This window comes from Anabas testudineus, chromosome 13, assembly GCF_900324465.2.
Source record: "Anabas testudineus chromosome 13, fAnaTes1.2, whole genome shotgun sequence".
Classification (NCBI taxonomy): domain Eukaryota; kingdom Metazoa; phylum Chordata; class Actinopteri; order Anabantiformes; family Anabantidae; genus Anabas; species Anabas testudineus.
The window spans coordinates 16,338,479-16,350,947 of NC_046622.1; the positions used below are offsets into that span (position 1 = coordinate 16,338,479).

Below are 12,469 nucleotides of genomic sequence, written 5' to 3' on the forward strand. Positions count from 1 at the left end.
TGAAGAGGGAAAATTCATCTTTTTCCAACCAGATGTCCTCAACAACAAACCACATGCTACCTCAGAAAGCTTGTAACTGTTTATTTCCTCTTTCTTAACAAGCTTTGCTCTCAGTATTGGCAGGAAAAAATATACAAAAGATAATTTAGTCTGTTCCTCGAGGGCCACTGTCCTGCTTTTTTACCAACTATCCCTGATTTACCCACTGCTGATGACCTGGTTCTGCTTTACAGAATTTCATCGTAGTATGCTACTTTACAGTCGTCTTAGCTACTCAGTATAACCCAACACTTCACACAGCTGGTCCCCCTCCAATCTGACTTTCAAATGTAATACTACCTTTGTGGGTACACATGACGCTTGAAGCATGACAGGAAAACAGAACAAGCTAAACTATATTAGACAGGCTGTAATTACACTAATGTTCATGATTTGCATGTATCTCTGTACGACCTGCATTGGGAGCTTTGAGACAAACAGGAAATGTTATTCTTCATTTGGCCTATGGAGGACTTCACACTCAACATCACCTCAGTGATCGCCTCATCAGCACCGAGACCACCAGACATCTTTATTTTGTCACCTCCAAGAGATCTGTGAATACAGATGTGTTACACATTTCTCTTATTCACATCATACAGTAGCATCAATAACCTTATATACATCTCATGGAGTGACTGTGCTATTCATATGCTGAGTTGTTGCTTCTTGTGTGTAGTCATTGGTTGAGTAGTTGTGGATTAAAGATTTATTTAATACAATGTTCAATGAATTTCCCTGTTGTGGAAAACGGTTAATTATAGTGATTTAATTGTGTAAGTCGTTTTGTCACACAGCAGTTTCACAGCATCATTTCTTTTTATTTTGTTAACCCCGAGAGAATGTCCTTGACCCACAGTTTGAAACGGTTGATCTTCTAGCCTAAAACCACATGTTAGCACGTTAAGTGACACAAACACACTGGGTCAGTTTAGAGGAAGCATTAGACACAGACGGTAAGCACTTAAATTTAGTCCTCAAAGTTACCTCCACATTAAAATGAAGACATAACTGCACGAAAGAAGCAACACTGAATCTGTGTGGTCGTAGTTTTTCACAGTTTTCTTTTTTTTTTTTTAAATTCTGTGTCTTAATTTTCTTGGTATTTGTTAAATTAATGTTATTGTATATTTGGATTCCCCCCCGATTCTAAAAAGAAACTTTGTGCAGCTTTGGGGTTGTAGTGAAGGTCTCTGGTGAACGTTGGAGTGTTTTCTTCTAGCAGAGACACATTTGTGAAGGTGATGTGTAAGTCTGTGCTGTTTTTGAAATTGTACGTGTATCAAAACAGATTTGTTCATTACGTTGCTGTGTGATTTTTAGGAATTATCAAGTACGTCCATATAAAAAAAGAGATTCTTCTTTTATGCTATATGTGGTAATGACACAGTCAGGGACCTCTTCACTCCAGTTACTGCTCTCTCTCTGCCTTATCTTTCAAAATATCACTGTCCCAATGCCACGGAAAGATGCTGTACTAGTTGTATGTATGTGGGTAGGATGTACGTGCAAAGGAAATAACAGCAGGTATGAGCTCCTCACTGCCACTCAGCCTCATGGTGATTGATCATTATGGTCAGTAACTGCATTGGTCTTCATCTTTTTAATAAACAAAATTGTGTTGTTTTTTGTTGTTGTTGTTTTTCATAACAAACAAATAATTGCAGTTTTATTTCCCTGTTTTTTTTTTATTTATAAACTTGATTTTTGTGTGGTGATTAGTGACTTCTTCTACATTGGTACCTTTTAAAAGTACACTGTGCAGCTTGTCTGTGACTTATAAACCCTTCATAAATAGGAAAAACCTGAAATACTGACACAACCGATGTTCAATCACCTGCTTACTCGTAGCATCAGACTTGTCATGTTTGGCATAACCTCGGTTTAAAAGTGTAAATGCTTAAGCTTTATTTTTTAATTCTTTTTTTTTTTTTTTTGTAAATAAAACTCCAATTTATATGTTTATATAATATCATTTGTTTAAATTGAAAATAAAGATTGAAGCAATGAAAGGCTGTGTTTTCCTGTCACTGCTTCATTACATTTGTGTGTAAGCAGCTGTAAGTGGAGATTAGGGTCAATATGGTGGAAATAAATGGTCCAGAGTAATATTATTATGTGTTATATTAATACTGATGCATTGACATTTGTATTACTCCAGGTGGAGCTGGGCTTAAAGTGGCACTGCATTTTATAAGGAGTTATTTTAACTTATTAAAAAATGCACAAATTCTCTAACATTTTTTTATGCAATCGTTTAAATGGTTCTTTCCTTCTGAACACAACTGGGTGTTTTTATTTCCCAGTGATTCATTACACTGCGCTGTCTTCCTCTATCTACCCCCCCTCTTGTGTCCCTATCGATCGCAGCTCCCATCGGCTGCTGTCGTGCGCTGTTCTCGCGTGTTTTCGGTGTCGACCGCTTGTTTTCGTCGTTTCTCAGCTCGGTTCGGCTCCTCGGCACTTTGAGGTCTCGGTCTGCGGGCGAGGAGGAGAGACGCGCACGGGGGAAAACGCGCTGCGCACTCGCTCCGTGTGTTTTCGTGCCGATCGGTTTCGGATCATCTTCCTCCCGATGATGCTCGACGCAGATGTTGCAGCAGCAGCAGCGAGGAGCGGTTTTGCCAGAGGACGGCGGTGCCATGCGTCGTGGGGGTTTTCCATTTTTACGCAGCTGTCCGGCAGCCTCGTCGTCCTCTGATCAAACGGCGTCACATGCAGCTGAAAAGCACTTTACCGCTTCACATAAATGTCCTTGGGGGGGATGCCGCAGCCTACAGACTTTGGATCAGCACTGGAGACCAGCAAACCCGGATCGGAGGACGTTTTTATAACGCTTGCAAATCACATTTGTTAAATTTTGATACTTAAGGTAAGCACAGATACTTTGATTGGTTGATCATCTAACGCAAAAGTCTTAGTTATGGATGTAGCTGCATCTGGACTGGAGCTGCGTGGCTTCTCCCATTTCTGTTGGTTTGTCTGGTCATCAGTATCTTTTTATAGCTCCCAGATGACCCCAATGCAGAACCTGCTCTTATCTCTCTGAGGCTGACATAAGCAAAGTCACAAAATGAATTCAGGCTTCAGGTGAAGTCAAACCAGGAAGACAGACCAGGATGCTGCAGGTGGAGTAAACAAAACCTTCTGACTCCCTCTCTCTGTCCCTACAGACTTGGCCATGGGTGAGGAGAGCAGCACGGGTCGACAGGTAGAGAGTGTGGAGAGGAGCATGATGTTCCTCAGGCAGGAGCACCTCACTCTGCTCCACGGCCTCCACCTGGAGATCCTGTCCCTGCAGAAACGATGCTCAGGTAAAGCACTCACTCACTCACTCACTCACTCGCTCTCTCTCTCCTCCTGTTGTTGTTGTGTTTGTGCATGTGTGTGAGCCAAGAATTTTTTATGCAACCCGTAAATTTTTATTCTATCTAAAATTCATCCAATCCAAACAATAATGTCAGTTATTTAATTGAAATGACTGCTCTTCTGTATCTTAAGGGTCTGTTGGGCCACACATTGTCTGTCTAAATACCACAGTTTTAATTGTTTTTACTGCCAATCCAGCATTTATGTAGAAACATCACTGAAAGGATTCATCAGCTCTTAGAATGTAACAGTAAGTACCCACAACATTTCCATAATAATATTTTTGGAGCTCACGTTTAAGGATCCATCTAACGTTCCTGGCGTTTCTTTCTTCGTTCTTTGTTTTGTTTTGTTTTTTTTTGCTGCTACAGCTCTGTGTTAATCAGCAGGGACCCCTGACAGTGGACCCCCACTGTCACAATGAAGATTTTTAATTATAGGCTTACTGCAGAGGATACACATCCATGACCTTGTTGAGGTTTTATCTGTTATAATAATCCATCAAATCTGCACTGTCATACTGTTAAGGTTCGATCCTGGTTGTGCCTTAAATCATTTGACGTTTACTTTCTTTTATGAACCTACTGAGCAGTATTTAATTCGGCTGCTGTTTTGACTTTGTGTTTAGTTAGAGTCGGATGTTATTTTCATTCAGACCCCAAGAGCACGCAGTCGGCATTGTTCATCTAATGTGTGTCTGATCCAACAGTCAATGCCAGACAATGACTACATGGTGAGCTCATACCACAATTCCTGTAGATTGCATCATTTCCTGTTTGGGGTCAAATGTCCATTTAATCAAGCAAATGCAAATGAACACATGTGACTATACATGTGAGGACTTTAGTTTAATTTCATTAATTCTCTGGAGGTTTTCCCTCTCGTTTATTAATGCAGTCACGTGCCTAAAGCCAACAGCCAAACCAGGTCACTGTTCTAACCTAAAACCATTAAACCAACCAAACAGTCTGTGGATGACAGGGAATCACCTTATGGGCCTGTATAAACAAATGTCTACATTCAAACATGCACACACACAGATTAGTCTAACACACAATACACACATGCACACACACATATTTATTTCTTTTCATACACGCAGCACATCCTTGGAAAGATGCATACAAACATATTCATCATGGTTAATCCATAGATCTCTACTACAAGCTTAGATTAGTAATCCATATGAAGGAGATTGTGACAAATGCAGGCGGGTGGAGCAAGGATGAGGGTTGTGGTGGGAGTGTGTGTGGTGTGTGAGAGGGATGCCAGAGATGGCTCCAAGCCAGTGTGACCAGCTCTGTTGACAACCACCCCCTCCATCACTTTGTAGCTCTGCTGCACAATCACATCTGGTCAATAAAGCTGCAAACGATGGTTACTGTGTGTGTGTGTGTGTGTGTGTGTGTGTGTGTTTCTGTTTACTCCTCTCATTCCTTCGTCTCTCTAATGTCTAGCAGTCGGACTATCTGGACAAACAACTACTCTTTCTGCTGAGTATACAGCCTCACAAGTCGCCATCATGCAGAGTAACACTGAAATCTTTTGAATGTCTCATGAACGTTTTGACAGTAGCTGTAACTTAATCTGAAACGATTGGATCAGTGTTTTTATTGTTTTTGGTAAAAAGGTGGAGCTGGTCACGTTTTAATGCATGTTAGTTCTGCCTTTGCGTTGTTGACCTTTGTTTTATTATTCTAAAGTCCTTCAGTCAGCTTATAGGTGCTCATGCTTCTATCTCCTTAAACAACGAGACAGCTCTTCTGATGTTTGTCATTCGTCAGAAATCAGTTAGGTGTGTTTGTCTTTCAAGATATCTTTACAACATTCAAGGCTGAGGGTGAACAAAGACCTTGAAAACTCAGGCTGTGGGAGATAAGCCTGACCTACAAAGCGTTACACACACTGGATGATGAAATGTGCTGAATGCCTCATTTTCATTATTTGACTCCTGTTTCAGGAATCATTCCTTGCAGCTGGTTTCCTGCAGCTAAATGAATTTCAAAAATGCTTCTGGTAGTTGTGAGCGAGTAAAGTAGCTGGAAAACAATTGCAGTTCATTGCTCGCCTCCTTCCTTCAATGCTTTCTTCTCTAATGCCTTGCTTTCTAACCTCATCCCCCCCTTGCCTCTCTCTTCATGCCAGCTGCATGGGTGGGCGTGTAATACTGCAGGAGGAAGAAAAAGAAGGGTGTGACAGAGAGCACAAGAGAAGAGAGGCTAGAAATAACTAACACGTGGGATATTCTTGATTGGATCTTGAGAATCTGTTTCATCACTTTGATAGAAAATAATATTATGTTCCCTGCTCATAAATGAAATCCAAGGAAATCTCCACATTGCCTATAAACATAAATGAACACTAATCATTTCAAACAATAAGATTCAATAGAGAGCTACAGATTTCAAATGACAGTTTTCTCATTTCAAGTAAAATGGCTTATTTCGGGCTGCTAATAGGACATTTAAGGCTCAGGGAGAACAAATTAATTCAACTCTATGCCACATTAACCTAGAAATTACTGGAGCCACACACATACACACACACACACCAGCACCCACAGCTGTGTTTGAGTGTGTGCCGAAAGCTGAATGTGGACATTTGGCTGCCGCAGTCGGGGCTCTTTGAATGACCATCAAAATGATCGACGGGCCAGACACGACCAGCAGTCTGTGAGCCACAGCTCTGTCACAGACTGCTGTAGTAATTTTATCATAGACAGCCCCACACCACTAATAACTGAGTACCCTATAGCTGTGGTTTACGTTATCTTCTCCTAAAATTAAATCAAATACGGAATTGAATTAATGTAGTGTATAAAAATGTCCCTGCTAAAAACAAGTCATCCAATCATGGCTTTGATCAAAACTGTTTTAGTGTCCACCATCATTCAGACAGGCAGCCTGCTGAGTCCACGGTCTGTCCATCTGCTTTTATTGCACAAGACAAATGGATGTGAAGACCTTCCACTAATGTAAGACATAAAAGCTGTCTACAGTGAACAACAGTGCAACGGTATTCAGAAGAAACACACATTACCCAGTAAAGAGCACAACAGAAATTCAGCTTCTGTCCGTACAAGTAATAACAACATCTGAATCAGTGTTTTAATAAATGCAGCTCATCTTAATGTCAAACAAGTTAAAGTTTATTAAACTTTTTAAATTCAGATTTACATTTTATCTTAAAACTAATTACATTGCCTGCTGTTTTACCAATATGTCTTATTGAACTTAGAATAAAGAGAGCTATTCTCCAGATTGTGACTAGTATGTCATGTAAGTAGTGTAACAGGATGCCACGGACCCTTTGATGTAAAGTTTCAGATTTAGCTTCATTAATTATTTATGCGCTCACTAAAAATGTGCTGGAAACTGCATCAAGCATCTGTTATGTTAACCAGCAACAGCAGACAGCTTTAATAAGCCATTTCAGCTCCAGTGAGCATCTATATTTTATGGAATTTGATTTCATGTAGGTTTTATACTTCTCCCACTTTAACTCGTTTCTGTGTTTTTGTCTTTCCCCCTCTGTTTTTCAGAGTTGACCAGTGAGCTGAAGGTGAAGCCTCCAGGCAGAAGCCAAATAGGTATATTTTTTTTAACCATATTTCTACACTTTCTTGTGTTTTTTTCTGCTTTATAGACACTGAGACAGGCATGTTTACATCTCTGGGGCTAGTTTTCCTTTGCTGTACTCCCCCTCAATCCCCATTGGACCATCTTTTTATGTCTGCACCCCACCACGCCTCCCTCTGTCCTCACCACCATCCCGTTCCCCGGAGGACAGATCCCTGTCAGCCACCTTTCTCTCTCTCTCTCTCTCTCTCTTTCTCTCTCTCTCTCTCTGCCCCTCTCCCTTCATCTCTTCACATGCAAGCTGGAAGAAGTGCGTGACAACTTGTACACAAGCCATATAAAGGGTGCACAGTGCATGTGTGTTATCCTTTGTGTTTGTTAGATTTTTTTTCTCACATACTTTAAGTGCTTATTTCTTTGGTGAATAAAAAATGGCCATAGCTCTGTGGGGGTCACTATAAAGTGCAAAGACAACAGGCCTCAACATATTTGGCTCAAGGCTGGCGTTTGCAGTTAGTGGTGTTTTGATGCAGGGATAGGCAGCATTTTGTCACAGTGAATTAGAGATCAGGGAAAGAAGAGTCCAAAAGCTACATGATTGTGTGGATGGGTGCTTGTAGACACTAAGGAGGTGGGGGGTAGTCTTGTTTTGCTGCATTACTCAGCCATTAGATCCCATCTCGTTTTCCAGGACAGGTTATCCCCCAATCCATCAATACAGCTTGGCCCTCTGTTCTCCCCCCACCCTGACAAATTGATCCATCCTCTTTTTCTTTTCCTGCTCTCAGTTTTCCTCAAGGTCCCAGTGGGGGTGTCCACTTACACAGTTTTCTGAGAACGAGAGAGACGTAGAGCCAGGAAAAGAGAGAGGAAGAGATGGAAGGAAAGAAGTAATGCGCGGTAGAGAGGAGAGCGAACAAGGCAAAAGACGGGGTGGCAGAATGCGGTCAGCTGCAGACATGGAGGAGGAGAGAGGAGTATGGGAGGATATGAAGATCACATTAGGTAGTCTATAGTTTGCATCATGAGCTCAACCTGGGCGTGGCGATGGGTGAAAAGAGAACCTGAGACTGATCGGGCATCAGATCCACCCTTTAAGAAAAGACAGGGAATTAGAGAGAATTGGTAAAATAAGAAAAGAAACGAGATCAAAGAGGAGGACAATGTAGATAATAAAGCAATAACCTCAAACTCAAACCTTTTATCATGCATGAAGAACATTATGACATTTAGGAATTCCAGACTTGATCCACATCCAGGGCTTATCAAACCTTCCACCACCCTGGGGGATTGTCCTACCCAGCAGATCTGACCCATTTCAATGGGCAGAGGCATCAGTGCCAGCCTCTGGGAATGTAATCTCCTCCTCAGCTCAGTCAGCCCTGAGGTTGCTGCACTGACTCAGGGCTTTTCATCCATACCTCCCTCTCCACTGGGGAATCTCAGAATAAAAGAGCACAATCTGTGTCTACAGAAGCAGGAAGAATAAGCAGTCTACCGCACTTAAGCTGACCTTGACACAGAGACTGATATTTGCGTGGAGATGGCTTCAAGTAGTCTTTGTGGCGGTCATGGGAATGATATTCTGCCAGTGTTGGTTAATATATGATGGAATTGGATGGCAAGGACTAGCTTAGTGCAAAACACAAAGACTTGCAGTGCACCCTTTAATTGACTGATTTTGAGCTGCCATTCTCGAGTATTTCAGAAATTATTCTAGTTTTTATTTTAAAGTGATTTATAAGATGCATTTATGTTACATGAATGTATCCATCCATCTATTATCTTGACCTCCTGACCTCTGGAGCCTATCCCAGCTGTCATCAGTTGAGAGGCTGGTACACCCTGGACATGTCGTCAGTCTATCTCTAACCTATTGTATATAGAGAGACAACCATTCACAGCCACGGCCAACTTAGAGTGACAAGTTAAATCTAACATGCATGTTTCTGAAGAATGTGCAAACTCTATAGTCTGCATAGATATTTCAGATTATCTTATTGTTTGTGCCTCTTTTAAAATAGCCCTGCAGCATATTGCATATATGGAAATATTGCACTTTAACTTCTAGAGGTATGTTCAAAATGAATATTTCTGGTCCATCTCAGAGTTACAGGAAGAAGAGGAGCTTCTGGAGGCCCATTGTCGGAATGTGGAAAACCGTCTAGCAGATCAGGAGTGCACTTTAGGAGAGCTTCGAAAGGAGCTGAGCCATAAAGGTGCTTTGGTGGGAGCTCTCAGAGCCAATCTCAAGGAAAAGGAGCGCCACTTCCTGGAGGAGCTCAAACGCCGCAGCCACTGCTCAACTATCCTTAACACAGAGCTGCAGAAGCAAACGGAAGCAGCAGCATACCTCTCCTTCCAGCTGCATGCTGCCAAGCAGAAACTTCACCACCAGCGGATGCAGCAGAGACAAGGACTCCTGGCCAGAGCCAACAGTCAGGGGGCCCAATATGATGCAGAGCAGAGCTCTGTTTCTCCACAGATGCCGTTAGGGGTGTCCCCTTCCTCTCCTGTGGTTAAACCGAAGCGAAAGACCACCAGAGCATCTTCGAGAGTGGAGCGTGCCCGGGAGTGTGTGCCTATTGAGAAAGTTATGGGCCCTGCAGAGCCCACGGCCATGCCGGATCCCGCGCTCTTCCTCCACCCTCGGAGGCACAGAGCTCGATCCAGGCACACTGTGGCACACAGACAGCCTCCACTGGGCCTGGGCAAGGATGAGGAGGAAGGAGGTGGGGAGGGCCCTGTGGAGCCACATGATGAAGCTGCCAGACTAGTGTCTTCAGCAGCAGCGCCCCCTGCTGCTGAGACAAAGGCAGATTAGCAAATGCTGTAACCTGTGCTTTTAACTACAGTGTACACTGTATAATTATCATCTGTCAGACTGTTAATGCTGTTAGCTGTTGTTCTGCACCTTGACTGAAGTAATACTGAGACTGGTTTTAGCTAGTGAGTTATCTTACACTTAAATAGATACTTTTTTAACATGTGCTTTGATATAACCTTAAGTAAGTAAGTGAAACTCAGTAAGTGTCACTTTAAGTCAGTCAGTCAATTGGACTTCTCTGTTTACACTTGTTTCACATGCTCTATATACTGTGGGGCCTTATTTGAAAGCACCCCCTTTTGGGTCTTATGGTGAAGGTGGTTGCAGCCATTTTAGACGGACTATAAGCCCACTTGTGTGGCCCTAACCAACTGTGACCTTTCAGGGTGAACTATAAATCCAGAAACATTTGTCTAGCCTCTGACTGTGTCACAGCTGAAATATCTGGGCAGAAACAGTAACTTTTGGTTTGACATTTTAATACATTACAGACCTTTTGCCTTGGTGTTACATTCACTGGGAAGGCAGGCTCATCGCACAACAGCTGAAACAGTTTTAAAAAGCAAAGCATTAACTGCAGGTAACTATATAAACAATAATTATACATCGGTTGGCTTTCTCCTCGTCAAACAAACTTTTTTTTACAACAGGCATTTAGACTTTTTTGCAGGAGAAGTGCATGTTTCAATAATTACATTGTGTAAAAGTTTCATTGCAGTGGGGGAAACATCAGAATCCATCATGGGTTGAAGTGAACTACATTGCAGCTAAAGTAATTTATCAGTTACAGTAACTAAATTTGTAATGTTTGCTTTTTTTTATCAGTGCCTGTCTTAGGTAGAGGGAAGGTTCAGTTCTGAGTTGTTGGACCATGCGTTTCACTCAGGTGTGATTCCTCACCACACACACACACACACACACACACACACACACACACACATGCAACTACTACTTCAACTCGTGTGTTTGAGGTTCTTTGGGGTTTTTTTTTTACCTCAGGAAAAATGGAATAACAAGAACATGGCTGGATGTTTTGGGGTGTGTTTTCAATTGAAGCATGGTCCGGTTGATGATCTATTTACGATCCTGTATTCCTTTTCCATTTTACACAAATTTCCAAAGTAGCTGTGTCAAAATGTGTACAGTAAACAGTTGTATTTTGTAACTGTTGAACTCAGTATGTTTTGCTTAATATTTTTCTGAATTGTTTAATGGATTGTTTAATTTTTTGAAATTCTGCTGAATCTGTACATGAGTAATTGTCATGTTACATTTTATAAGAGGCATATCCAAGCAGAGGAATCGAGGACGTGCTGCATATGACGCAGCACTAATCATATTGTAATGCAACATGAGACTGTCTGGATGAAAACAAACTGAACCTGAGTTCTGTTGAACAAAAGTAGAAATGCGACGAGGGTTTTCATTCACCTCTCAGCTGGTAAGCCATGAGCATGACGTGTGCACTATTCTTCCTCGAGTTTTATGAGATAGAACAGGAATAAAGCTGCGTTGCTCAGAAAGTTTTCTTTGCCAACAGGAATCCTGAACCTAGACTGTTAAGACTTCATGACTTCATCACCTTTCATAATCAACTCATCATGCCGCTGCCACTTGCTAGAATCGTTTCATATTTTAGATGATCCATAATCGACAATACTGGCTGCTGTTGCATCTTTGCTACAGCGCATTCAACTCAGAGGCTGCTGACTGCTTTGAGGGAAAATACTAATGAGCCAAAGAGGCCCATCTCTAAAATTACCATGAGGACGAAGGGTGTGATGCCTTAATGAAGATGTCTTTTGATGAATATTTCAGCTAAGAGAGTAAATCTTCATCGCCTGATTTGCTCTGGTTATTTCACGTCACTCAGATGTGAAAGTAAAGATCATTTATCCACAGATGACAGTCTTCCATCTTTTTCTGCTCCTATTTAATAATCCTAATCCTCATAATAATGTCATCATCATGGCATTAATCAGATAAGGTTATTTCTAGTAGACTGTACATGGCACTATAAAGCATCTTCACAGACATGTAGTCTGTAGCAATAATGCTGATGATACCCAACATGCAGAGAGGTGTTGTCCAGGGTTGTTAATATGGTTTAGCTTTGGCTTTGGGTGAGCAGAATCTATTGACTGATTACCGCATATACTGTGTTAGCTTCCTGTAGTGATCTACTGTACACATTATTGGAATAAAATGAAGGATTGTCTAGTCTGCTGCCTGCTTCTTATTGAAAAAGGGAATGAAATTACATGAGATTAAATAGACTTTCACACACAAATACAAATAAAGTCATTTATTAAATATTTTCCAGAACTACCTTTACCTTAACAAAAACATATATAAAAAATAATAGTGTAGAAGAATAATGCATTGGCATTTACAAATGTCACTAAACAGTATGTACAGTATATATCTATCAGATTGCGTTATGTGGAAAACCAGGTAATAAAAAGTGTTCATATACTGTTTCTGGCCACTGCACATAATTCAGGAAAACGTGGCAAACATGTTACTGCCTCAACATTTATGTGTGTTGCTGGATGCAAAAAACAACATTTAAATGGTTAAACTGATCAGTGAAAACAATGAAAATCTTACCTTTGTATTTTTTATGACAAATAAACGTTCAAGTGAATTAACAAAT

At 41.2% G+C, this 12,469-nt stretch overlaps 1 protein-coding gene across 2 annotated transcripts; it reads left to right on the forward strand.

Moving 5' to 3' along the window:
* The first annotated feature begins 2,508 nt into the window (after positions 1–2,508).
* On the forward strand, positions 2,509–12,334 carry si:dkey-54n8.4 (coiled-coil domain-containing protein 92). 2 transcript variants are annotated; one of them, XR_003299157.1, is made up of 5 exons: positions 2,509–2,911; positions 3,213–3,353; positions 6,950–6,997; positions 9,095–11,254; positions 11,354–12,334. XR_003299157.1 is itself a non-coding variant. In XM_026366108.1 (4 exons), the coding sequence occupies exons 2-4, from the start codon at positions 3,221–3,223 to the stop codon at positions 9,808–9,810; spliced, it is 897 nt and encodes a 298-aa protein (XP_026221893.1). In that variant the 5' UTR covers positions 2,509–2,911; positions 3,213–3,220; the 3' UTR covers positions 9,811–12,334. The 2 variants fall into 2 exon arrangements, 1 of the variants encoding a protein (XP_026221893.1); XM_026366108.1 differs by having other exon boundaries at positions 9,095–12,334.
* Positions 12,335–12,469: the final 135 nt, after the last annotated feature.